General features: G+C 39.4%; 1 protein-coding gene across 1 annotated transcript in view; it reads left to right on the forward strand.

Annotated features, from left to right (window-relative positions):
* LRP6 (LDL receptor related protein 6) overlaps positions 1-25,286 on the forward strand; it is a 126,154-nt gene that overhangs the window by 62,216 nt on the left and 38,652 nt on the right. The window contains exons 4-7 of the mRNA XM_050894834.1: positions 4,899-5,095; positions 5,839-5,970; positions 14,687-15,083; positions 15,588-15,759. Coding sequence (XP_050750791.1) covers positions 4,899-5,095; positions 5,839-5,970; positions 14,687-15,083; positions 15,588-15,759 — 898 coding nt within the window. The remainder of the gene's footprint in view (positions 1-4,898; positions 5,096-5,838; positions 5,971-14,686; positions 15,084-15,587; positions 15,760-25,286) is intronic.

Below are 25,286 nucleotides of genomic sequence, written 5' to 3' on the forward strand. Positions count from 1 at the left end.
AAGCCTGTCTGTTATATGCTTTCTTTAACATGATGAGCACTAAAAGCAAGGTTCAGAAGATGGGTCTTTACATTTTTAATTCTTCATGAAGGAAGATGTGATGGTATTTGCAGCATAACAACTTTCTGGTTTGTTTTTCATATACCAAGGGGGGGGGGGGGGGAAGGCCTGATAAGAATGTAGCCCCCAGGTATCTTTAACTGAAAATTGATCTGGTATAGCCTAAGAAGGAAAATACATTAAAATTCAGTAAATGCAGATATAAACATCCCTTAAAGACTTTGTCAACAATATATAGAGTAATCAGAAAGCTTTTACCTCTAGTTGATATGAATTTCCAGGTCTTAATATTGTATTGTCATAGGATGCCAATATGGTAAATTTTGCCATAGTATTAAGATGAATTACTTTCATTTTTTTCCCAGTCTTCACAGTTGTATTTGAAATGGGATTGCAAAGACTGATACAACAGTAGGTTTTTTTTTCCCTTTCTAATAGCCTAGGAGATGGTAATAGGTACAGGATCCTCCAGAGGGACACTGGAGAAATGGATTGAAACATAAATGTGAAAATTCTTGCACCTGCCCTGGAGATTGAGCGCAGGCAGCCTCAGAGGTCACCTGAAAGGAGTTTAGTGACTGTGAAGCTGGAATGTTAATGGTTTAGAGACGTACAGGCCAGGATGTCTAAAGTACCCCAGGTTTTCTACAGGTGTTCTGATCAGTTTTTGAAATTAGAGAACCGTAATGCAGCCAGAATAGAAGGGATTTGGTTAATTGAAAGTGTTTGCTTGTTTATTTTTATGGAGAAATGCTACTATGCGTGGATATAAAACATTATCTGTTAAAATTCTAGGGAAAAATAGTAATTCTGATGATATTTCAAATTTTTATTATCTTGATTTTTGGTAGCTTTGTTTTGATGCGAAGAATTCTTAAATTTCATAGCTAAAATCTAGCTTTGGATTTGAAGCTAGTATTAGTTGAAAAAGAAATAAAGGCAGACTGAGGAAATCCTGGTCGTGATAAAGGATACGAATTTAAAGTTAATCTTTTTTGGTCATTTTACTCTTAATTTTTATTTCAAGTGAGTTTAGTCTTTGTCTGAAATGCATATTATCCTGAAGCAGGAGCACTTTTGTCATTGTTAATATAAAACTGAATAGATTGTCTATGAATTTTCATGTATGTATTCCATTTCAGAGTTCAGTAGCCCCTTTTGTAATGCCTGCTTTAACTTATTATTTGTTTCCTTTATCTTCACAAAGTATTTCACAGGCCTCTTTAACAGAATAAGAATAGAACAAAGGTGAATGTATTTAAATTGGATCTACGTTTTCTCAGGCAGTAGAAAACTCTTTACTATAACAAGTTTGTATTGTAATTGCATCTCTGATTACCATGATGATACTATAAATAGTTGTATTTAGGAAATCGCGATACACAACACAGATGGAATTTAATTTCTGTGGAAACTGCTTGTTTTCTCTCTCTCTTTCTCCTCCCAGCTTCCTTCTCTGCTGTCCCCTTCTGCATTTCCTTCCCAGCCAACTAAACAGAGTAGAGATGGTGACGTTTTAAATGTCAATCACCATCAAGATTTTTAAGGCAAATTTGTGTGATTATATGTCTGGCACAGGGAAAATTATTAAAGTTAGTGTGTGCTTAGTGCCATCTAATATGTAGCCAATTTGCATGTTGCTGAAGCCCTAGAGATGTCTCCTGCACAAATAACATTACTCCTTATCCTCATCTCTCCCTTTCTCATCATCTCTGGTGTCTCTTTTTAACGAGACTAATGATACGAGTACAGCAGTTTGAAGGAACTGAAGAGCTTAGTGAAGGATAATAGGTTGTAGTGCTTTTTGCTGTCGTATCACTTGTTCTAATCAAGCCTAGGCTGATAATGTAGAGGCTGAAGGTGGTTGCCACCAAAGAGCTGTCAGGTCATGTCAGTCCAATTACACCTGCAGCACCGTACCTGGTACCCAGGTCGGTGGCTTTATTAGCGAGGCCAGAAACGTGGAGACCTGGCTGCTCCCAAACCCCACGCGGGTGCTTGTGAAATGCACTGTAGGTGGGAAGCGCCTGCTCCTGTCAACTGTGTGCAGCAGTTGAGTGCTACGGGTGACATTCTGGTCCCCTTCATTCACCTGGGTGTATTTAGTAAATAATTGGTCAAGGCAGAAGTCAAGACTCATCTTCTCACCTACCAAAACCAGAGCTCTGCAGTTCCTAATGCAGATCGCACTAAAGCATAACTGCTTCATGGCAGCCATCAGAAGGACATTTCTTGCTCACTCTCCCCTTCATTTTCCTGTTTTTTAGCACCTTGGCTCTCCAGCCCTTCTCCCCCCCCCCCCCCCCGCCTCCCCCCCCCGCCATTAGGTTGTGGGGGCTCATTTATTGCAACTCGGCCACTGCTTCTGTACTGACACACATCATGTGGCTGCCGTTCAACAAGGCTGACAGTGTGGCCCGTGGAGTATGTTCGGGGGGGAAAAAAGCCCTGCTGGTTTTGCTGATTGGAAGTGAGCTATCACCTTGTAATGGCTTGCTGGAAACGGGGGATATGGAGTATGTGTTACTGGTAATACTCATCTTAATGAAATGCAAGAAATGCATGCTGTTGTATTTGGGCCCAAAGCCATTTTCATGTGACGGTACCTTATATCTGCCAAGAAAAATTATACAAGTTTAAGAGTAATTGCTTCAAGGCTGTGGCTGATGGTGCGGTCAAATGAAGTGCTCCTGAATCTCTCCAGATAAGGACTGGTTTAAATAAGGGTCACAGTTCACCTTATGCATTGTCATATGAATAATGGTTGTCTGAAAGTTGGGGACGTCTAGCAGCGTCTATTGTACTCAAAGGTTTGTTCCCACTAGGAATGGTAGGTACTAATGGCATTTAAAAATCCTCTGTTTTTTCTTTTAAAGTGAATTGCAGGATAGTCAGAATGCTTCAGAAAAATTTGGCTTCCCTTGCGCATGGGCATGCTGTCTTTGGTGCAGGTTTGGATGCAGTGAGAGCTTTGGACTTTTATTGCTTCTGTCCCATATGACAAATGTCATAAATTTGTCATAAAGACTTAGTCTCCAAGCCTGCTATAAACTAAAATTATTCAAATCTGAAGGCATTTAGGGTTTGGGGGTGGGGTCGGTAAAAATGTTTACAGAATTAGAATGCCTTTATTCTTGGTACTGGAGCGCGTTGTGTCATTCTGGCTTCACTGTTTGGCTAGTAGGTTTCAGCTGTAAATTTTATTACAGTAGTCTTTTGTAAGGTGCTTAGTTGGTGCATTTAATTAGAAGCAAATATATACCTGACTCCAGACAGAGATAAGAAAGGAAAGATAATATGTCCTACTTTTGAGTGCAAAATATCAAGAAATAGAAAATTTTGTTTGGTGTAGAATTGGAACACTGGAGTGACAAGTAAGGGAATGTATGTGTTTTTCTCGGGAGCAGAAAAAAATAGAAGCTTTAAAGATAATGCATCTTTTTCCTGAAGCGAAGGTGAAAGAGCAGTAATGACTGCAGTCTCTTTGTACTCAGAATCATTGGCAGAAGACACCTTCAAGTTTCTTGCTTTAATATACTGTTCTGTTATATTTTAATGGAAAATATTTGGAAGTAAGAGTATTTTTGTCCTCTACTAAACCACTTCAGTTACCGACTTCTTTGCAGAAGTGATGCATACAGCATGGGGGTGTTTCCTCAGTAAATAGACAGATAATGAGACTCTTCCCTGCAAGAAGAAAATTGGGACGCTGGTGTTCATGGTGTACCCTATATTGGAGGAGTAGTAGAGCTGTGTGTCAATCCCTTACGCTTTTAGTCTGGGAGAGGGATGGCGATCTCCACTGTTCAGTGGGAGCTTGCATACGTGGGAATGCATGTGCACCCACGCAGGTAAAAGAAAGGAGGTGGGAAGAAGCAATTGTGTAAATGGTACTTGTGTGGCCCTGCTTTGAGCAGGGTATTGGTCCAGATAACCTCCAGGATCCTCTCCATCCTAAGTTTTTCTGTGATTCTGAATAAAATAACCATAAGAATTGAGCTACTTAATTCCAGTTCTGAGGAGCTTGGGTACAGATAATTAGTTTCTACATCGCAAGAACCTGGAAAAACTGTCTTCAGTAATGTTTGTGCTGCATTTTTGTGATGGCTGATGAGCCTGTGTTTGTATATATACATAAAATATATGGGTATACTCTTTAATTTTGTTTATGAACCTGGAGACAGGCAGTGACCCAGTTTGCTTAGAAATGATACCATTACCATGGCAGATCAGTAGAACTCTGTTTAATGGCACTGCTTATAATAAAAACAATAGCTTAATAATTATCATAATAATGAATCATTAAAAGTAACTTTAAGGATTTCTTTATAGTGAAACTATTTGCCATTAGAGTATTTTTCTGATGGTTCAAAAGAGTGAAACTGGAAGAGATGGGTGGACTGCTAATTGACCAAATGTTGTCTCAGTTTGAAATCTGCTGAGGCTGGAAATGATGGACATTGTATATTGGCAGGTAGCAGTCAGACTTCCATAAAATCAGCTGGCATTCTCCCCATTGCGCATGGTGATATAGAGCCCCACAGGTATTGAGTGTTACAAGGGTGCTAAGAAATAGCCACAGACCTAAGTAAGGATTTCAGTTGGCATCTCTTGGCCATCTCAGCATCAGTAGGCAGCCTGCAAGTAGGACTCCTGTGTTGTTCCCCCATATCATTCCCCAAAGTGGGTGCACTGTATTTGTTCCCCGTAACTAAATAGAAAGTTCTGATCAACAGTGCTTACACTGTAAAACTTCTTCTCACAAAAGCTATGTTCAAGCAAAACCATAGCATGAATTGTGTTTTGAGCGTTCATTTTCTTCCCTGTACTCGTATTAGGCAAGCAGTGGTTAAAGGCTCCCTTCCACATCCTTTTGCTTTGACGCTGTTTGGGGACACGTTGTACTGGACTGACTGGAACACGCATTCGATCTTGGCCTGCAGCAAGCACTCCGGGGAGGACCTGCGTGAAATACATTCCAACATCTTCTCTCCCATGGATATCCATGCTTTCAGCCAAAAGAGGCAGCCAAATGGTAAGCTGTCTTGCTTTCTTTTTTTAACTGCAAGTTGGAACTGATTTGCAAAAATCTTAATTAGTCTTTCTGTATGGCGGTGGGTGGCTTCACTCGTGTCATGATGCAATTTTTCCAATGCAGAGATTGGGAAAAGACCCAAAGAGAAACCAAATATTCTCTACATTGTTTTTTTAAGTGCAAAAAAACCCCCTCTTGCTTATTTTCTGCCTGCCACATTTATCCTGTTGTCGTATTCCTTTTTCTGTTTCATGTGCCATAACTTTAGACAACGTGGTATTTTTATTTTTTCCAAGTAGTAGTTCCTGAATGGAAAGTAGTGTTAATTTGGCAGATGATATTAAGCAAGACTAGCTCTGTGTAATAACCACTGTCTTAACCATTGTGTTAATTTACTGTGTTTGCATTTTGTTTTTATATATACAACCTACTATGCATTCAGCACTGACATGCTGAATAGTTTGTGAAAATGAGAAGAGCAGAGCTGAAACAAGGCTCTTGTTTAGAGCTAAGTGCTAATTCCCCAAGAAAGGAAACGTTCAACATCCGTGCATTTTGGTACCATAAATACCCCACTACTCAACACTTGGAATTAATTTTTCCTTGTTCTGTGTTTATCATTTCCTTCTTTAATCTGTGTTGCTGCCACCAATTCTACCACTCAAATGCCGTATGTGTCTTAACACATGAGATGAGGTCATTCATTATCAGAAGCATTAATCTGTGTGATTTATGTTTAACAGCTACAAATCCATGTGGAATTAATAATGGTGGCTGCTCCCACTTGTGTTTGATGTCTCCTACCAAGCCCTCTTATCAGTGTGCATGTCCCACTGGTGTGAAACTTCTTGAAAATGGAAAGACCTGCAAAGATGGTAGGCTTTGTTTTTAAAAATCCTTTTAGATTAAGCACAAAGTAGGTTTTGGAGGGAAGGAGGTTCTTCCAGCTTCACTGTATAATGCACATTAGGGGTGGCAAATTGTGAAATCATGCATGCTTTTGCAGTACAGATAAAAGTGATTGGAAAATGCCCTCTACTTTTAAAAAAAGGAGTCTCATGACTGAAGAACAGGTTACCTCCAGTTACAAAATTTAAGTTGCGATTCTGTCTTTGTCACTAATTCCCTGCAAGTTTCTGGGGGGCTCTCTTGTTCCCTTTTCTTAGAGAGAATGATACCTACCTCCTCTGTTGTCTCTAAAGTGTTTCTAACATTATTGTTCATGAATTAGTATTTGACTAATAGGATTGTACAATAAACACAATTTTTTTTTTTTAAGATCTGATGTCCTTTTATTATACACACATACACGTGGAATCTCTTTCAGTTCACATGCCTGAAGTTAGGCACCTACGTCTGTACAGAGGAACTGAAAAGAATGGCATGTTTTTAGAGGTGTTGAAAGTTTCAGCCTTAAAACTCAAGATGTGATCGAGACTTAGAGCTGCAAGTGCTCACCCAAAACTGCTTTTAGTGTCTCATTGTGGGTTAATGTATATGATTTTAAATTGCTACATTTTGTAAGTATAGGTCTTGTGACATTGTGCTGTGGTTGCTGTAGTACATTAACAGGATCAAAATAAACACTGGGAGATAATTAGCTCATTCATAAATAACCATCTCTTATGCATATCATCTCTCTATGGCAAAAGTAAATGGAGGAAGAAACAGAAAGATACAGCAGAACTTACTGTAAGTAGGCTAAATGTATACAGGAATAATTTTTCTTAAATTGTCATTTTATATTTTAAAAATTCTTCTAGGCTTGTCAGCTACTGTTCAGTGTTTTCTTTAATTTCATGCTATTTCATGCTCTCTGCTGATTATTTTTGTGTGGCTATTTGTGTCTGTGTGAACCTTGTTAAAATAAATTGCTGCTTTTATGTGAAAAACTCAAAAGCAGCTCCCAAATTAGCCTTGCAGGATTGTTTGTAAGAACTTACCAATATATGCACAAGATGTTTTTCTTCCATTTCTGCCAGTACAAGGAACAAGCTTTAATAATACTGCTCCGGGTTGGTCATATTTAGTCAGAATGTAACACAAATTCATGTGCTTTTTTAAAAATGCTTGATACGCACGGATAAACTCCTTTGTGGCAGCAGATAGCTAAAGCAGTTGTTACCCAATACAGGCATGTTTCCAAAAGCAGAGCTGCACAAAAAGTCCATGTCGGGGATGGGGAGTGGTGAAGGTTTGGTCACTTGCCAAGCAGAGGTGGAAAGGTAAGGCAGCAGAGGCTGAAGGACTAAGGGCAAGAGTTGGAACAAGCCCTGGAGAGACCAAGAGAGAGAGAAATTGCTTCCCTTTGACCTGCTGCTGATAGGAAAAGGGCCAGGGACTTCGGGCAAGAGGGGCTGTATCTTTTTGCTCCCCCTGTGCTGTGTTCCAAGGAACAGGTCGTTGTATCACAGAAGTGCCCGCTTCACTGCTCAGATTTAGCCCCATGTCCTCATGGAGACAACCTGCCACACAGGTTAACTGCCCTGTGCTGAAGTGCTGAATGGCAACTTTCTAGTGTATCAAAGTAAATTACCACAGGCAAGTAGAGGAATGGTAGTAAAATAAAACAAAACCCAAAACCTTATTAAAAGGACTTCAATTTCTCATGCAGAGATACGCAAAATCATCAGTTCACTTTTTCAGCCATTGCTTATGTCTCAGAATTTGTAACTGTTGCACTTTACTCCCACTCCCTGAACACGAGAAGAAAAATTGTATGTTCCCAGTCAGCCATAAAGTATATTTGGCTCACAAAATATAGCTCCCATTTTATCAGAAATTTTCTTAACCAGTTTACTACAGCATGTTGCCCATCTGTATGCAAAGAACTTTATACAAGAACATTTATTTGTCTTATGCTTGTCAATATAATGTTGCATTTGTAACCACCATTTTTCTATTGCATCTTTCCAAAACGCTCTGCCTCTCCCTTTTCAAGAAGAAAAATGGGTGGGGAGGTGGGGGGGAGAAAATTGAGTCTGTGTTTATTTAGCTCAGTGAGTGTTGCACACCACTGCTTCTTGGACTTAGAAACAAGTTAGTACATAACCCAAGTGAAACAACTTACTCAAACTATGCATCAGAGCCATTGGTTTCACTTAACTTTGATGATCCTGTGCAGAACTAACTTCTGGGAGGAGCGTGAGGGAGCTTCAGGTTCAGCATTTAGAGCTGAGCTTACCCCAAAATAATGAAGTATATTTGACTGTTTTTCACTCCTCTCACTGAAGAGAGGTGCGGGTGCTAGGCTTAGGGCTTTTACAAGTGACCTACAACTTTCCAGAGCTCTTCAAGGCAGAGATTCACTGGAATTTCTTCTCGTAGTTGCAAAGGCTGCAATTACTGATTCAGGGATGATTCGGGGAAGGGAGTAGAACAGAGCCAGACTAGCCACAGACCAGATTTTGAGATGTAAATCTGTACGTGTTTGTGTGTTGACTTCCTTTCTTAGGCTGCTCAGTGACCCTGGGGAAGTAAATTTATTTTCTTTTTTTCAGGTGTGTGGGGTGGGAGGATTGGTTCTGGTTTCTTGGGCTGTTTTTTTTCCCTTCGTACTTGCCTGTTTACTCTATCTGCTGTGAAAGTAGAGCTGAACCCTGAGAACTGAACATTTTTACCTTGGATCGTTTCAGTAGGTGTCTATTATGCTGAAACACTGAAACACCGAGTGATTAAATCTCCTTTTGCAATTAGAACATGTACATGACTGTGGGGGAAGGAAGGAGGGAGGGGTGACTTACAGGTGAAGAAAGGTGAAAAATGAAGCTAAGAGTTTCTCTTCTTTAAGGTGGTTTTGTCTTCTAGCAGTAGACTAAAATCAAACTGGTTCCTAAACAGAATTGTTTCATGCTGAAAGGAGCCTCTTTAAGGAGAGAACGTCATTTCATGCTGTGCTGTTGAGAGCACCGGCCTGGACTGGAAAGATTTTGATGGGTGAATTTTGAGTGCGTGTTTGTGGTGTTTGCAGTGCTTTGGCATTGACAGATGATCCTTGCAGCCAAAGGTGAGGCTGGCTGACCCTCCCTGAGCAGTTTCCATGACAACCTAGCATTTTTGAATAATCTTGGTTCATAGGAAATCTTTTCCTCCCTCCTCTTTCTTCCAGTGTTAGTTTCTCCGGGTTTTTTTTGTAGGTTTTTTTTTTGGTCACACCTTAGAGGAGTTTTACCATTTCTTGTGAGAGGTATGAGTATAATACTCTCCCCATCCCCCCCTCCATTTAGAAACACTTCTCCATAGTGTTTCAGGAAGGGGTGATAACTTGAAATAAAATTAGCTGTTTTTCTAGTAACTGATAATACTGGCTGGTCGTTCATGTCTTAATTTCTGTTCCTCTTACAAAACAAAACAGTTAAATAACTGAGATGTGGGCTTGTAGCAAGCTCTTCGCTCCTCCATTGCCTAGGTGAAAGTTTGTAAATCCCTGTCCCTCAAAGAAGAGGCAGAATAAGCAGTTTTCATAGCCAGCTATTCCTCGGTCAGTAACGTCCAAAGCGAAGAGTCCTGTCTGAGCACCCAGGCACTTCTACCAGAGAGCTTTTACCTACTGTTGTCGTATTCTTGGTAGTTTATTGTCTTCTTCTGCAGGACATACTGAGATTTCTCTTTTTCAGTATTATAGGCACTGCTGTTCTGAGTTTGGCAGTGCTACGTTTAAATGACCTGTTTGATAGTTGTTTTTATAAGAAAATTTAGATTTGTCTTAAGAGTTTGTCATTGGAGTTACATTCTTATTAGTGCTCAAAGATCTCTCTGCCATGTGCTCAGCTTCTGTCTTTGCCTGTAGTGAATTTTACTTATTTCCCCCATTTGCTACTAGCAATATGGATGTGTGGTTTGTACTGAGAAAACCAATGGTGACTTCAGCTGAGCAAGGAGATGCGAGTTTCCTCATGAAGAAAAAGCACTGCTTCAGACTTTCATTTCAGCCTTGCTTTGGCCATTCCATTCTCTTCCAGGAAAAGTCTTTATTTTGCCCATGGAGCTCACATCCTATTTCCCTCATAGGCCTGGAGGCAGGAATCAGAAATTTGCACTTCCTTTTGCAATTTAGGGCTGCCCAGTGGGTAATTTGCTTTGTTGGGAATAGCCAGAATCCTGATTTGACTGCACAGATCAAGATGTTAATTTAACACCCTAATTCTGTCATTTCTTTTAAAGGAAAGAAAAAATATCTGATTAATTTCAGATGCATGTCCTTTTGCCTTTGTAGTTTTAAGGTTGAGCTTGTCTAGATGAACAAAGTCTTGTTTGTATTGTAGTATCAGGGGCTCTCTGACAATAGTGATTTTACAACGGGGGAAAGACATTTAGGAAAGAAATATTGTAGTCAAATGTGTGGTAATTCTATTGAGGATGTATTAATAATCTTGATTTCTCAGATACAGAGAATGCATTATACATGTCCTAGGTCTAGCACTTCTTATGTGTGAATTCCTGAGCATGTGTCTGTGTAGCTGTACTAGCCTCAGCAACCACTGATGGTTTTAAAGTTCAATAACTTACAAATGACTGAGGCCTTTGTATCGTAGAGAAGATGTAATTAATTGTAAAGGTTAGCAGGGCATTAGATATTGGACTTTAAAGCTATGCCGTTGCATGTATCTGTATGCTTGTTCTGTTTCCCCTTTTCTCCCCCTTCCCTTGACTTCAGCTAGCACATAGATTTAAATTATTTTGATTTTTAATAGTGACTTTTTGAGGAAAGTATTAGTTCCAGGACTAATGTAATGCACCATCCGTGAGCTTGTAATCCCAGCTTTCAAAGTGCTTAATAAAAGTAGGCTAAAGCTCTCAAAAATAAGAATCTGGAGTAAAGCTTTTATGTCCATATTTAGACTTCTTAAGTAAGGGACTTGATTTTAGAAAAATTGCTGACTATCCTGAATACCCCATGACTTGAGGCACTGCTAAAAAGAATCTTGAGCTTGGTCCCCAATTTGAATAGTTTGGGAGTTTTTTTTTTTTTTTTTTTAAATAAATTACGCGTTGCTAAGATCACTTAGGATTGTGTGGGAGACCAACACGGAGGGTAGGCAGATGGACCTTACTTTAAATATTGGACAGCCATATGCTTACTCTGGCTGCAAGTGTTTGCATGGGAACATTGCGCACCATGGTTTGAAGGCTATGAGGGCACACCCCGGCATACCAGGTGGTCTGTGCCCTCAAACCCAATGCTGTATTCGAGATGCATTTGTGTCTACAGGCATGCTTGTGTTGGGTGCAGTAGAGATCACCAGTAGTTAGAGAGAAGACAGCAGCGTGGGCAGTGAACTCTGCTCTAAGTCCCCTGTGTGTTCACTTCATCCCTGTATGTGCAGTTCAAGGTGTCTAGAGGAAAAACTGCCTCAGGTCTGCATATGCAATGCTGAGGTCAGAGCTCTGGTTGCAGCCTCGATGCACCTTTTGAAAGTGTTTGAGCCAGTTGAGGTTTGAGGTGGTTTATACGTTCATGGCTCATTCCAGTCTCCCAGTAAGTGCTGATAAATTGAAAAGAAGTTATGCTGGCATGCAACCTGCATTGTCTTTTCCTGCCTTTTCATTCTTTTTTTTAAATATGATTCCATACCAATGTTTTCCATCATGCTCATCATTAGAGGCAGGGTTTTTCTTGAAGAGGCAGAGTGAAGAAGTCTGGAGATCCTGCTGTCACATTTTAGCTTTTGCATCGTAACTGGTCTTTGGAATAGAAGTGAACAAAATTGGTTAATTGGTTAATTCTGTTATGTCCTGGAAACCCTGAGTACATTGAGCAGTCTTCTGACTGAGTGATGATCAGTGCTTAAGCAGGTAGACTTTGTACAGCTGGTGTTTGCTGCAAGAGCAAATTGTTGTAGTTTTGAGACCATCATTTTTCCTTGACTGCTATCAAGGTGGTAATGGGATCAGTCCATAAATGTGCCCAGCTCTTGCATTTGCTATTTTTGCTATTGTCAGGACAAGCCTGTAGGCATTCAGAGTGATCTTTCCCCCAACCTGCCTTGAGGTGAGATGCTTCTCTGCTACTCAGTTTCTTTTTCCTGAACAGAATGACTGGTGATCTAACTAAACAGCTGAGGTGTCAGTTTGCAAATGGGTGGGTAATAGCTCTAAAGTAAGCTTTAAACTTTTTATTGCTTGACTGGAGGGGTGGGGGGTCGTGTTTGATTGGGGGCTGCAATGTTAGCGAAGCCCCCAGATAAAGACCATGAAATTCTTAGCTCAGGGATCCAGAGTGCAACATGGGTTGCTGAAAGCCAGTCATTTCCTGATACTGAGTTAAAGCTTAGACACAGTGGGTTATTTGACTAAACTGTGTTGCAACCTGAAAGCAGAGTACTGAAGCTGTTGAAATGGGTCGTCTTCGAGAAGAATTGGAAGGTCAGTTGGTCAATTTTAAGGGTGAGTTTCAGCAAAGGCATCGTTGTACTCAGCCAAGTCTTTCTGGGGACCTGGCATTGGTTCTTCAAAATGACGGTCAACTTCAGCTAGACCACACAAATTATTTTTAAATTATGCCTTACACTTTTTCTGTATATGGTAGACTATATATAGCTTTCTAACTGTTTAGAAATTTGAGGTTAGTGCATTTGCTCAACCTCTGTTTTACTAGATAATGCAAAAAAGGTATTATTGTTTGGGTTTTTAATATGATTTTCATAGTTTTGTTTAAAAGGTAAGTTGGATAAATGACCATGAAGTTGGTAAGAAAGAAAGGGATTTCTTTCTTACTTGAACCTAAATTGTTGGGATTAGTTATGTATTAATACTTTATATGACCATAATGCAGCTGAATGCTTGGATCTTGATGCTAAGTTTGATATACTTAATAGCAACAAACACATATGTACACATAGACTGCTGTGACAAGATTAGTTGCTTCTGTAATTATAAAATAATCTTACTAACATGCTGTTTTCCATTTACCATGTCACATGCTTTACATTATTTTGAAGTATGCATAGACATGTAGTTACAGATTCCCCCTTCCTGATATTAATTAATGCATAAGAGTTATTCACTGGAAGAACAATTGAGTAGTGTGTACATGTGTTTCTGGACACAAGGTGTTTTAGGACAGAGGATCCCAAAGCTGATCTTAATCCATTCTGGACTACCAATCAGAAACACTTGTAATAATATTCTCAACTTCAGTTGTTGAAAGGTGCTGTTTCTTGCAGCACTGTGGACGTGTCTTAGATGTTTTTAATGTGTTAAACTTGCTGTAAATGAAGCAATGGCTGCTTTGGCTTATCTCCAAAGTTTGACATGCAGTGAGGTTTCATCTAGCAGCAACAACAATTACTGACTTTTTTAAAAAGAAATTTGGCATCAGACACCAAAATTCTTTTTTCATCAGCAACCTACTTGCTTTAGTTGTTGCTCTTTCAGTCTTCTGGCCCTTATTTATACCTCTGTAAGATCAAGACATGGACAGAATGTGGCTTGGCAATGGCTCTTTTTCACTGCGATGTTGATGCATTTATTTTCCTAAACCTTCCCCCTCCCCCCCGCTTCTGTCCTCACACCTACATCAGTCCCTGCCAAACGCTTTCCTCTCACTGTTTGAGGAGAGCCATTGCAACACACTTTCCCTGCATTTAGGATGCACACTTTTTTCACCTTAGCTCAGGCTTCCCTGAGGCCTGAGCTGCTCTTATCTCCCTGAGACTCCAAACTGATAAGCCAATTTAATTGGAATGGGGTGTGGTGGTGGTTTATCCTTCATTACATTGAAGTCTAGTGACATAGAATAGAAAATGAAATGAGAATGAATTAGAATAGACAATAAGTACATCTGTCATTGATCAGATGCCCAGCACATGTACCATTAAACAGCTTGTGTTGCCCTATGTGAAAACATCTTCTGCAGTGCAAGCTGATCTTAGTTATTTATTGTGATTCTGACTTTTGACCTAAAAGCCAGCAAGGCTTTTGTACGCTTCAGCTCAAAATGACTTTATAAGACACACTGTTACTTATCTCCATGTCTTCAGTAAGCCTATTCTCAACAAATATGGAGAAGCTGACAGCCCTCCTGCTTTGTGTGGCTGCTGGACAGTTGTCAGTTCCCAAATCTGATTCCTCCGACAGGAGTTTCTCAAAGGAGATTTACTTGTGGTGTTCTGTGTTACATTTTTTCCCCTTCTAAGGGTGTTGTTGAAACATGCAGCTTGTTTGTCATGATTGTCCCCTATACCAACAACAGCAAACAGTGATTTATTTATTTAATTAATTTTTCATCTAAGAGGCTGCAGGCCATCTGTTGATTTGTGTGAAATAGCAGCATAGTCACCGCATATCTATTTCAGTACCTTTGGAGGGAGTGATATGGATAGAAAACATGTCCAACGTAATACATTTTGGACAAGGAAATGACCACTGAATTTTCTCTATAAGCACATCTGACTTCTTCTGCAGAAGAATAACCTCACATCTGAAGCCTTTGAGTGGAATTCTCTGCTGGTGCCCATCAGTTTGGTTAGGTCTTGTGAAATCAAGGTAGCTAGACTAGCTTGTACCAAATGGTACAGAGTCAGGTTCACTATTTACAAGCTTACTGCACAGTGTTTGTAAGATGGTTGTGTTTTTGCCTTGTTCATGTAGGTGCCACTGAACTGCTGCTTCTAGCCCGCCGGACAGATTTGAGGCGAATTTCCTTAGACACCCCAGATTTTACAGACATTGTTTTGCCACTAGAGGACATCCGTCATGCCATCGCCATTGACTTTGATCCTCTGGAAGGATACATCTATTGGACCGATGACGAAGTTAGGGCCATCCGCCGCTCATTCATCGATGGGTCAGGTAGTCAGTTTGTTGTCACAGCACAGATCGCACATCCTGATGGCATTGCTGTGGACTGGGTTGCCCGAAACTTGTATTGGACTGACACTGGCACAGACCGTATTGAAGTTACAAGGCTTAATGGGACCATGAGAAAAATCTTGATATCAGAAGACCTGGAAGAACCCAGAGCTATTGTGCTGGATCCCATGGTTGGGTGAGGAGCTGTTCATGAGCATTTTTTTAAATATTAGTTATGTAAAGAAGATAACTCTGTCTACCTGTATGCAGATAATGGAATGCAATGATAAACTTCTGAGCCTTCAAAATGAAAATACTGGGATTCTTTGAAAGTTAAGGCTCTGAGGCACAGGGACTACTGCTCTATTTTGACCACCTGGGTAGTCATCTTACATATCTTTATGTTTTATTCTCCTGTTTAAAAATATTTTTGGGGACTGTGTAGATCTGTTTATTCTAGCTCATAGTACTGGTTATGTTGTCTTGCTGAGCAGACTGATATAGGAGTTTTGTGTAAAGGGACAGTGTTTTTATATGTCAATGCTTTCTGAATCGTTTGTGCATCCTTACTTAGGTAAGGAAATATATTTGGCTAGAAATGTACTTTTCTGTGTGCGGTGTGGTTTCGGGGAACAGTAGTCCAGAAGAAGCTATGTGAATATTGAAAGTTTGGATTAATAAGATTTTGTTTCCTTGGCAGGTACATGTACTGGACTGACTGGGGAGAAATCCCAAAGATCGAGAGGGCAGCATTAGATGGCTCAGACAGAATTGTGCTGGTGAATACCTCGCTTGGCTGGCCAAATGGACTGGCATTGGATTATGCAGAAAGCAAAATATACTGGGGAGATGCCAAAACGGACAAAATAGAGGTTTGTAATTGCACCTGCATTTTTAATTCCATGGAGTTATAGAATGTAGTTACTCTACTTTTCTAGGTGTTCAAATTCTGGTATAGCCCAAAAGGGCAATGGGGCAATGATTGATTTGTGCTTTAAGAAACAATTCAGTTTCTTCTCTGTCTTTGGGCAAGTTATTTGCTATTCTTCCCTCATTTTTCTGTGTGTAAAATGGAAACTATATCCATGTAGTAGATCCCTCTTTTTAAGAAAGTATGATAAGGATTTGTTAAATAAGTCAATTCTTAGGTCATCAGGGAAAAAAGCTTTTTACTGGGAGTAATGTTTGTAGGTTAAAAAAATTTATCTTTCATTCTTTGCACTGCTCAACTTAGATGCTAGTAGAACATATTTTAAAGAAATAAATCTCATTGCACATAGTTATTTGTACTCCCACAAATCCTCTATAATTTGCATCTCCATTGTTTTATTAGGGTTCCAGCAAGGGGATAGATTTTCCTTTTTCTGGTATGTTCTGCTGAAACTTTTAATTGGGGGTGGGGTGGGGTGGGGAAAGCCATTTTTCTTCTCTCCCACATTGAAAAGCCTATGTTTATTTTGTTATATAACATTATGGAACAAATTTGACATTTATTATCTCTTTGTCAGTCTTTGAGAAAATATTATTGTTTAGTATTTGTACAGTTTATTATCAAATGGCAGAAGTTTATCTGGAAGCAGGAGACTTGGCTACTACCTGGTGTGTAGTAGCACCATCTACCTTTGCTATATCCTGGTAGATTTACCTTTCTTTTGATGAATTATAGCTTTCCTTAGTGATTCCTTACCATTGCAAGTAGTTTTCAGCACTTACCAGATTAGGCACAATATCTTCTCTAGCCTTACGAAATAGTTTTATTTATTTATAACTTCAGATAAGTCAATATGAAGTCATAGTCTTGCGCTGGAAGGTCACATAACTGTTTGTTCTCCTTCAGAGTCAAAGTAACTCCAGTCCTGCAAGGTGAGTTGCTTTGAAGCTCTCCTTGGGAGACCCTCAGGGAGCACAGTTTTCTTTGTCCTGAAAACAAGATTTAGAGCCTGTAATTCACCTAACATTATACCAGCTCTGAGAAAAGAGGGGAAAAAGACCCTTAGCTATGCTTAGAGATTGATTTATAACAGATTGAGCACTTCAGCCCTGATACTGCCTTGGACTTGAATGTATTTTGCAAAAGGGAAGTTGGGCATTCTCCACTCTCATGCTTGCCAAAACACTGAGATTTTTTCATACGCTTCAGTCTTACTCAGACCACAGTTCCGTATTCATTAATAATGATTCTGTTCAGTGCTGGATCAGTTTGTGGTAGAAATTTTCATCTAGATCAGGCATGAGCTCACTGCTGCAATTCTGTCAAACTGGCTAGAACACATGATATAATGTTTATGCCAACATTACAATGTCTGTGGCAGGACAGAAGATATCTGATCTGGCACAAAGTCTGCTGGGACAATTTCCATTTCATTGTTTTTAAACCAATATGAGCCAGCAGAATGAGTTTGTTCCAGGCTGTCATTTAACATCTATGCAGGGTATCGGAGAAGATTTATCATCTTACAGTTTCAGAATTACTAGGGGTTTTTTTCCTATGAGGCTCCAAGTGTTAGAGTTATGATTTTACTGCTGCTGCTTTTTATAAAAAGTTAACATTTGTTAACTCCTATCAATGTACAGAAAATCTTGAAAAAGCCTGGCTAAAACCTTTAAAGCAACAGAGGAGAAATTCTCCCACGGTTTTTCTTTGGTGTTTTTGAATTTTAGTTTTGTTTGAGGATTTGGGGTTGTTTTTTATTGCAGAAGGTGTTAATTTAGGGGTATGTGACAGAGATCTATAAAATCAAGAAAATTCTGTATAAGGTGACCAGGACTTCCCCCTGCACACCTTTTTTGATAGAAGAAATTGGCATTCGTAAATAATACTGGCAGGTGATGGGTGCAGAACAAACAAAAGCAGATGGTTCTTCAAACAGTGTGTGGTAAGTTGGGGAAATGGTTGTGGATGTTAAAAGCTTACATGTGTTACTGGGAAAACTGGGTAAGTCTGTGAAAGGGAATTCCACTGCAGTTTACTAGAAAATAGAATTGCCTTCTGAACCACAAATTACTGAACTGTAAATTGCTGTAGAATGAAAGAGTCGTCTTGAAAAGTTTCAGTATGTATTTGCTTTATTATGCTGTTCTGTAAGTGTAAGTTTTGATTATTCTCTGAGACAGGATACTGGGATGGGTGGACCTTTGGATTGAACCCATACAGCCTCTCTCTTTTCCTGTGTTGAGGCCATTCTGTTCCTTGACGGTTTGTGGAGTCTTTATTCTGTTAGCTTGTTGCATTAGCTTTAGGAAAAACTTCATGTTCTTCCTTAGATGTAATATTGCTACTTGCTAACTGCACTTCAGAGAGGCAGAAATGGGTTGAAAATCGATGACCTCTGATAGTGATAGATCAGAGTGCGAGTTCAATACAGCTTCTGTAATTAATAAAGCATGGAGAGGCTCTATAGGGTGAAGAGGGGGTGTTCATCCAAGAGAATGGTTCAGTCTAAAGTAGATTTTTTTTTTTTCCCCCTCTAATGTGTTAAGTAATGCAAATGTAGTGGTGAGTTTCTTTACTGATGAATCTTAGTGAATTTTCCCCAGGATCTTGTGTGGCCTTTGTAATCTTTTATGAGAGATTGACTTTGTTATGGTAGGCTACAGATATCTCAGGCTGCAATGACGCTATCTAAATCTATGATGGCTAAAATATTACTAACATTTCAAGTCTTCCCTTTTCCTCCCACTGCCTTTCTCTCCTATGGCAACCATGAATCCGAGGAGATTTGTAACACTTTCCCTGCCCTTCCCATCCATTTTTTATATCAGTTTAGTAGAAGATGCTTTGACCTCCAGTAAATGGTTTAAACTTACATTTGGAGAAAGGACACTGGAGGAGGTGCAACAAAGAGGATATTTGTGACATGATCAAAAGATGAAACTTGGAATTGGACATGAAGACATCAGAATATATGTCTGGTCCCTGCTTTGCTTGTATGTGTTTGTATGTATTGGGGGGAAGGGGGGGGTGTAAAAGCAGGAGAAACATGTTTGTGTACTTGCACTCTATTGCCTTTAAGTAGTTTTTTCATACATGATTTTACATACATTGTGCTTTTTTCTTTGTCTTTTTTTTCTGGTATGTGGGATTCCTCAGAACCATTATTTAATTGCAGTGCTACCAAAATGAATGTTTCTTGCAAGCTATGTTTCTCGTTTGTTTGTGCTACATATGAGCTTTTATTATTTATTTTTTACACACTGATTCATGCTATGCTGTTCTGGAGCCCCCAGACGATAATAAAGCATCAGCAGGGGTTAATGGAGACTGGTAGGGGGTACAGCAGGGAGCTTTTGTTCCCATTTTATCTGGCAGCCTGCAGCAGGCAGAAGCAGGCTGTGGCTCAACAGCTTCGTCATTTATCTCGGTCAGGTTTCACTGCTGATAAACTTCTATTGAAATGGATGGCTGCTATTGTGCTTACCAGTAGGGAAGATTTCTCATTGACTTGCTACAGGTTTAAAGCATTTTCCTGCCGTGCTATGAGGTTAAAAATGTATGATCTGCTCTGTTGAATTGGTCTTATGTTTTCCTGCTCAAGTGAATATTTGTCTTCTGAGCACGTACGCTACCTGTTTTAAGGCATAGGTTGGATTTAAAATGGTCAGCAAAGCTCCTGTTGATAAAGCAATTATAAATGGCTGCGTGCATGTATGGCTGGGTGCATTAAGAGGAAATAATGATGATATGGCTGATTTCTCACAAATTTTCAGTCTTTGCTTCATTTTTCTTTATTCATCTTCTTTCCTATTCTCCATTCTCAGAGCCAGAGATGACACCCACTTACACCTACTAGTGGTGAGTTTAAAGAAAGGAGACTCTGCCTCCTATACAGATCCATCCATTATCTAGTGATTTTTTGAGTGCAGCTCTAACTTGAAGTGTTTCTGCATTCCCAAATCTATTAGCCGTGCCTGGCATTACTGTCTCTAATCCTTATGATTAATATGGAAAGTCTTATATCCTGCTGTTTTTCAGCATAAGTACACACAAGTCTTCAGAACCCAGCCTTGTCGGACAACAGAAAGCGGATGCTGCTAAGACTTTTTTGAGCACAAAAATCTTGAACAGAGAGGACCTTTTTGTCTTTGACCTAGGAGCTAATAGCTTGGCATCTAGAGAATGCTCTAATTCATATTCTAATCCTGAAATTGCAGGGCTACATTTTCCTGTGATGACAACTCCCTCAATTTTACCGCCACCCTAATAAGGAAATTTTGTTTTCTAAGCATTCACCATTTATTTTCTGACTGAGAAGTTTTGTCTCATAGCATTAGTCTTTGTATTGTGAAATGCTTATGACTTGTAAGCCTGATTATTGATCCTACGCTATCCACCATACTTTGAAGCAGAGGTTTGAAAATTGAGAAGCAGAAACCAGAAACCATTGAATTCCTAGCTGTTGAACACAGCTGCTTTTGTGTACTTGCATTAAGCTTTTGCAGGTATGAGAAGTAAGGTAGTTGAAACAAATACTTGAAGTTGCTTTGCTGTTTAATTTTGGCCACAATTCTTTGTCCACCTCATTTGGGTAGTTGTGGCACTTGGGAACTTCATTCAGCAAAGAACAGCAAGTGTGTGCTGCAGAGGGTAGGGGCAAATCACTCTACTCCATCCCAGTTTCAGACATTTAAAGCTTACTTTGTCAGGGAATTTCCAGCTATTTCTTGATGCCTGCTAGGCCTGCATTAAGAAAAAGAAGAGAATTTTGAAATTAGTAGTAAAGTAAGGGCTTATTTAAAAAAAAAAAAAAAATTAGTTTATACTTTGTATAATTTCCATTTGGGAGGTTTCTTTTGAACTTCTGAATGAACTTAGGGAAGAATTGAATTTCATGATGCAGACCAAGATAGGAAAACTATATTACAAAACAAATGAATGAGAGCCACAGACCACATATTAGTAAGGTCTCCTGACTGTCAAAGAGCCAGATACAAGAATTTGAGGGGCCTCTTATCTGTGGACCCCAAATGCTGAGGCAGGACCTCCTGGCATTGTAAGCTTGTTATTAAAAAAAAAAAAAAAAAAAAAGACATATTGTTTTTTGCTTTGACTTTTGATCATGGTGCTACAGAGTTGTCTGTCAGGCATGTACCTTTTGCAGCTGTTCAAAGTGTTTTAATGTAAAAGTGAAAAAGAAGAAACATATTTAAAACATCCATGCCAGTTTCAATTCAGGAACATTAAGAAGTCAACTTTTTATTGCTTTTGATAAATTGAGAATATCTAAATAAAACTGAAATGTGAAAAGTTTGATTATTGAGACACCCATTATGAACCACTTGTGCTGATGAGTTCTCAGAGAAGTCCTGAGAGATCTCCTATCAACAGGCTGTCATACTTAATGGAACAGGGAGAGATTCCCAGCACCTTGCAACAGAAAGAGGATACCGAGAGGTTTTGGATAGATAGAGCCAGAACTCTTGTCCAAGAGTAACCTGACTCTGTGATCTGGGTACCAAGCATGGTATTTTTCTAAGAAGTGAAATTACTGCCCTAAAAATTATATGATATTACAGAAGACTTTGACATTCAGTTTTAAAACGGTTCTTGTGTCATAGATCTGCATTTCTCCCTGAAATCTGTGGATGGTTTTCATCTAATGAGATGTAGATACCTTCAGCTCAGTCAGTTGCCTTCTGTTGCCTTCATAGAAAATGTTAGAAATCAGCACTTCTGCAGTGTGCCTTGCTTTACCCTAAAGTAAATGTTTAGAATAGATTGGATGAGTCCTACTCTAAAAGCACCTATTCTTTTCTGTTAACTCTAAGGAGAGCCTGGAGTGGCCATGTCAGAGGCAGATGCCCACACTCGAGACATGTTCAAGCAGAAAGTTGCTCTGATTTCTGTAAGCTTTTTGCACATTATCATTAATAGTAAAAGTTTACCTTTCTCAGACATGGTTGTTGCTTACATCTGTGCAGCTTGACTGAGACTTTCCATGTTGGAAATTCAGAAATATTTCTTACAAGCTTTGCTAGCAGATGAGCAGTCCCATTTTGCTAATGATAGCTCTGTAAACCTCATGGCTCCCAATGGCCCAGCATGGAGCTGATTGAAGTACAGCATTTGGATCCCACTAATGTGTTATACATGCTTCCTAGATTTTTCCTGTTGGAGTTTGGAAATTGTATTCTAGTTTATGCTGTTGTCTCATCTAGAAAGTAAAAAACCTCTGCTGGCAGTCAGTATCGGTTACCTAAGGGAAAACACAAAAATCCCTCAAACTAAAACAACTAGAGCCATCATCTGACCTCACTGAGTCTGACATACTTAATATTTGAAGGCAAGCTGGGGAGTGATGTGAAGAGATACTGAGCTATCTTCTGTGTTTCTGATTCAGCTGAGTGCTGTTTGTCAGTCTGCTATTATCCCTTACTCTCCAATATTCTGGCTTTTTTTTCCTTCTCCCAAGCTTAGTTGCATTACCATACAAAAAAGATTGTACTGATCTTGGACCTGGGCTTCTTCAGAAGCATTCACGTGACCTTGTGTCGTGGTTTAACCCCAGCCAGCAGCTAAGCACCATGCAGCCGCTCCCTCACCACCCCCACCCCCCCGCTCCCAGTGGGATGGGGAGGAGAATCAGGAAAGTAGGTAAAACTCGTGGGTTGAGATAAGAACGGTTTAATAAGTAAAATATAATACTAACAATAATAATAATAATAATGAAATATAATAATAATAATAGTAATGAAAAGGAATATAACAAAAAAAAGAGGGGGGAAAAAAAAACAGTGATGCACAATGCAGTTGCTCAGCACCCGCTGACCGATGCCAGAGCCGCGATCCGTGCCTCCCGGCCAACTCCCCCCTGTTTATATACTGAGCATGATGTCTTATGGTATGGAATATCCCTTTGCTTAGTTTGGGTCAGCTGTCCTGGCTGTGCTTCCTCGGAGCTTCTTGCACACCTGCTTGCTGGCAGAGCATGGGAAACTGAAAAGTCCTTGACAAGATAAGTGCTACTTAGCAACAACTAAAACATCAGTGTGTTATCGACATTATTCTCACCCTAAATCCAAAACACAGCACTGTACCAGCTACTAAGAAGAGAATTAACTCTATCCCAGCCGAAACCAGGACACCTTGTGATCTCTCTTAATAATTATTCAGCTTTCTTGACACGAGCTTTTTATTTTTGTCTGAGATTCTGTAGTCCTAACCTAAGCTTTTTTTCTGATACCATTCATGATGATGTAACTTTGCGAAGGTCTGTGAGAAAAGGATTATAAGAAAGTTAATGCCTTTTATTAGGCAGGTAAATACATATGGTGGAAAAACAAGCTTTTGGACATGCAGAGACCCTTGGGATTGAAGTGATTTAGCGAAGGGAGCAGTTGAATCAACTTAATAGCTTACTGCCACCAAAAGTGGAAAGTATCCCAGAGACACCCACCGCCCCCAGCTTTGCACTGGCTGAGTCACTCATTGGACTGTTCCCTGAACCACTTGGACTTGCCAAAACAGCAGAAAACTTTCCACATTTTTTCCCTCTACAAAAAAAAAATCAATTATAGTTGCTTATGGAGGAGTCTGGAAAGTACCCAGTTAGGTAGAGAACAAATTAAAAATAAGAAGTTCCTGGGACAAGGTACTGAAAGAAAGTACCTTGGGAAGGAAGAGGAGAGAACAGAGGCTTTTGCCCATGTGCAAGAGCATTAGAAGCTGTGTTGCTGAACTTAATCTTGTAAAACTTCCCCAAACCACTGTGAGAGTTCAGGTTGGTCTTGGGTAGTCTCCTTTGCTTCCTGCGAAGCGTGTGTATGGTTGCTCATAGGACTTAGTTGACAAATGGTAAGTTGCAAAATCACAGTAATTAGCTTCCTTTGTTACCCCTATAGCCTATGCCTGTGTAACAGAACACCTTCTGACTGTTGCAACTCCACCCTCTGTATTAATGTACCAAAATTAATTTCCATAGCCAAACATCTTTATTCACCTGTTTTACCACTGAATCTTCTCAGAGGAGCCTCTTTTTCTGTGAAAACCTCTCTTCTCATCCTGTTCATCGTTTCAGCTCAATTTTTTGCCTTAGCCCGTTCTTTACGAATGCAGGGTTTTTCTGTATTGCATGACATTGCCTAGGAGATGTCGTATTTGATTGTCACAATGGTTATAAACTCCTTTCCCTGGCTGCTTGTCACTTCACCTAATTTGAGCCGTTTCATTGAAAACCCAACCAATTGTTTCTAAAATTAAATTCCATCGCTGAGAAAACAATTCTGCTGTTGGCATTGATTGATCAGCGAGCTAGGAAAGTTGTCCTATTGTGAAAGAAATGAGCTTATAACTGTCTGCAGCATGATAGAAAGGGCTATTTATGAAGTTAATCTCTATTCTGTTTTTACATATTTATCTTCACTGCAGTCCTATTAGGAATATTATCCATGCTCAGGAAAAATGTATTTTGAATTCTTTGGCAAAATTATTAGCACTCAAAAGGAAGTTGAGGGTGCTGGGGAACTGTTAAATTAGAAATTGGTAATGGCTATTATAAAACAATTAACAGTAAGAAATTGTGGAGTTGGCTGGAGGCATTTGGTTTCTGAAGCAAATATAAAGGGTTCCAGGTATCCCTTCTGCTGATTTCTGAGGATTTTACTGCAGTGAAGAGATGGCTTCCCATTTCATAGCTAAAACATTCCTTAACATTTTGGAATTGAGGGAAAATGCTATTAACAGTAAGTTAGTGACACTGACAGAATAATTTCCTCAAGCTGAGTTTAAAGTTTCAATTGCTCAGTCAAAGAGAGTATAGTTGATCAGGACTTTTTTTTTAGAGGGGAAGACTAATAAAACTGAAAATTTAGACAAGATGTCCCTTTTTCCTCTCTTAGAGCTGCTGTTTTATAGTAGATACATGTGTTAATTGTATGATATTACTGCAGCCATGACAGTAAAATCATTCTGGTCTGTTCTGTTTACGTTTCTTAAAGAAGCAAGTTGAAAGTACATAGTTCTCACACCCAGTCTGAAAAAATGCTAATGTAATGTTCAGAAGGCATTCTAGCTATCTTTTAGAGTTATTTTTAAGAGAGATGCTGCCCCAGTTTTCTTTTTTCCCTTAACCAAATAAATTTAATGAATCAGTGTTGTTTTTCACTTTTCTGATACAGTAAGATTCATGTACATTTAGGTGGAAGATGAACAGTCATATCCTTGATTAGCAGTGTCGTGAACTGAGTCAGTATGGGTTGCATCAAACAAACAGCACATGTAAGTATTTATCATTGGGTAATCAGGGCTGAAGTAACTAAGCCTAAGCCTTGAATATTCCTAAACTATTTCAGGTATAATGCAGGCCTCGTTCAAGATCTTTTTCCATGGTATGTTGAAATATCTGGGATATATGTATTGAATTCGGTATTTCACAGCCATCTTACAGTAATACTTCTTTGCAAT

The sequence above is a fragment of the Gymnogyps californianus genome, chromosome 1 (assembly GCF_018139145.2).
Source record: "Gymnogyps californianus isolate 813 chromosome 1, ASM1813914v2, whole genome shotgun sequence".
NCBI classification, from domain to species: domain Eukaryota; kingdom Metazoa; phylum Chordata; class Aves; order Accipitriformes; family Cathartidae; genus Gymnogyps; species Gymnogyps californianus.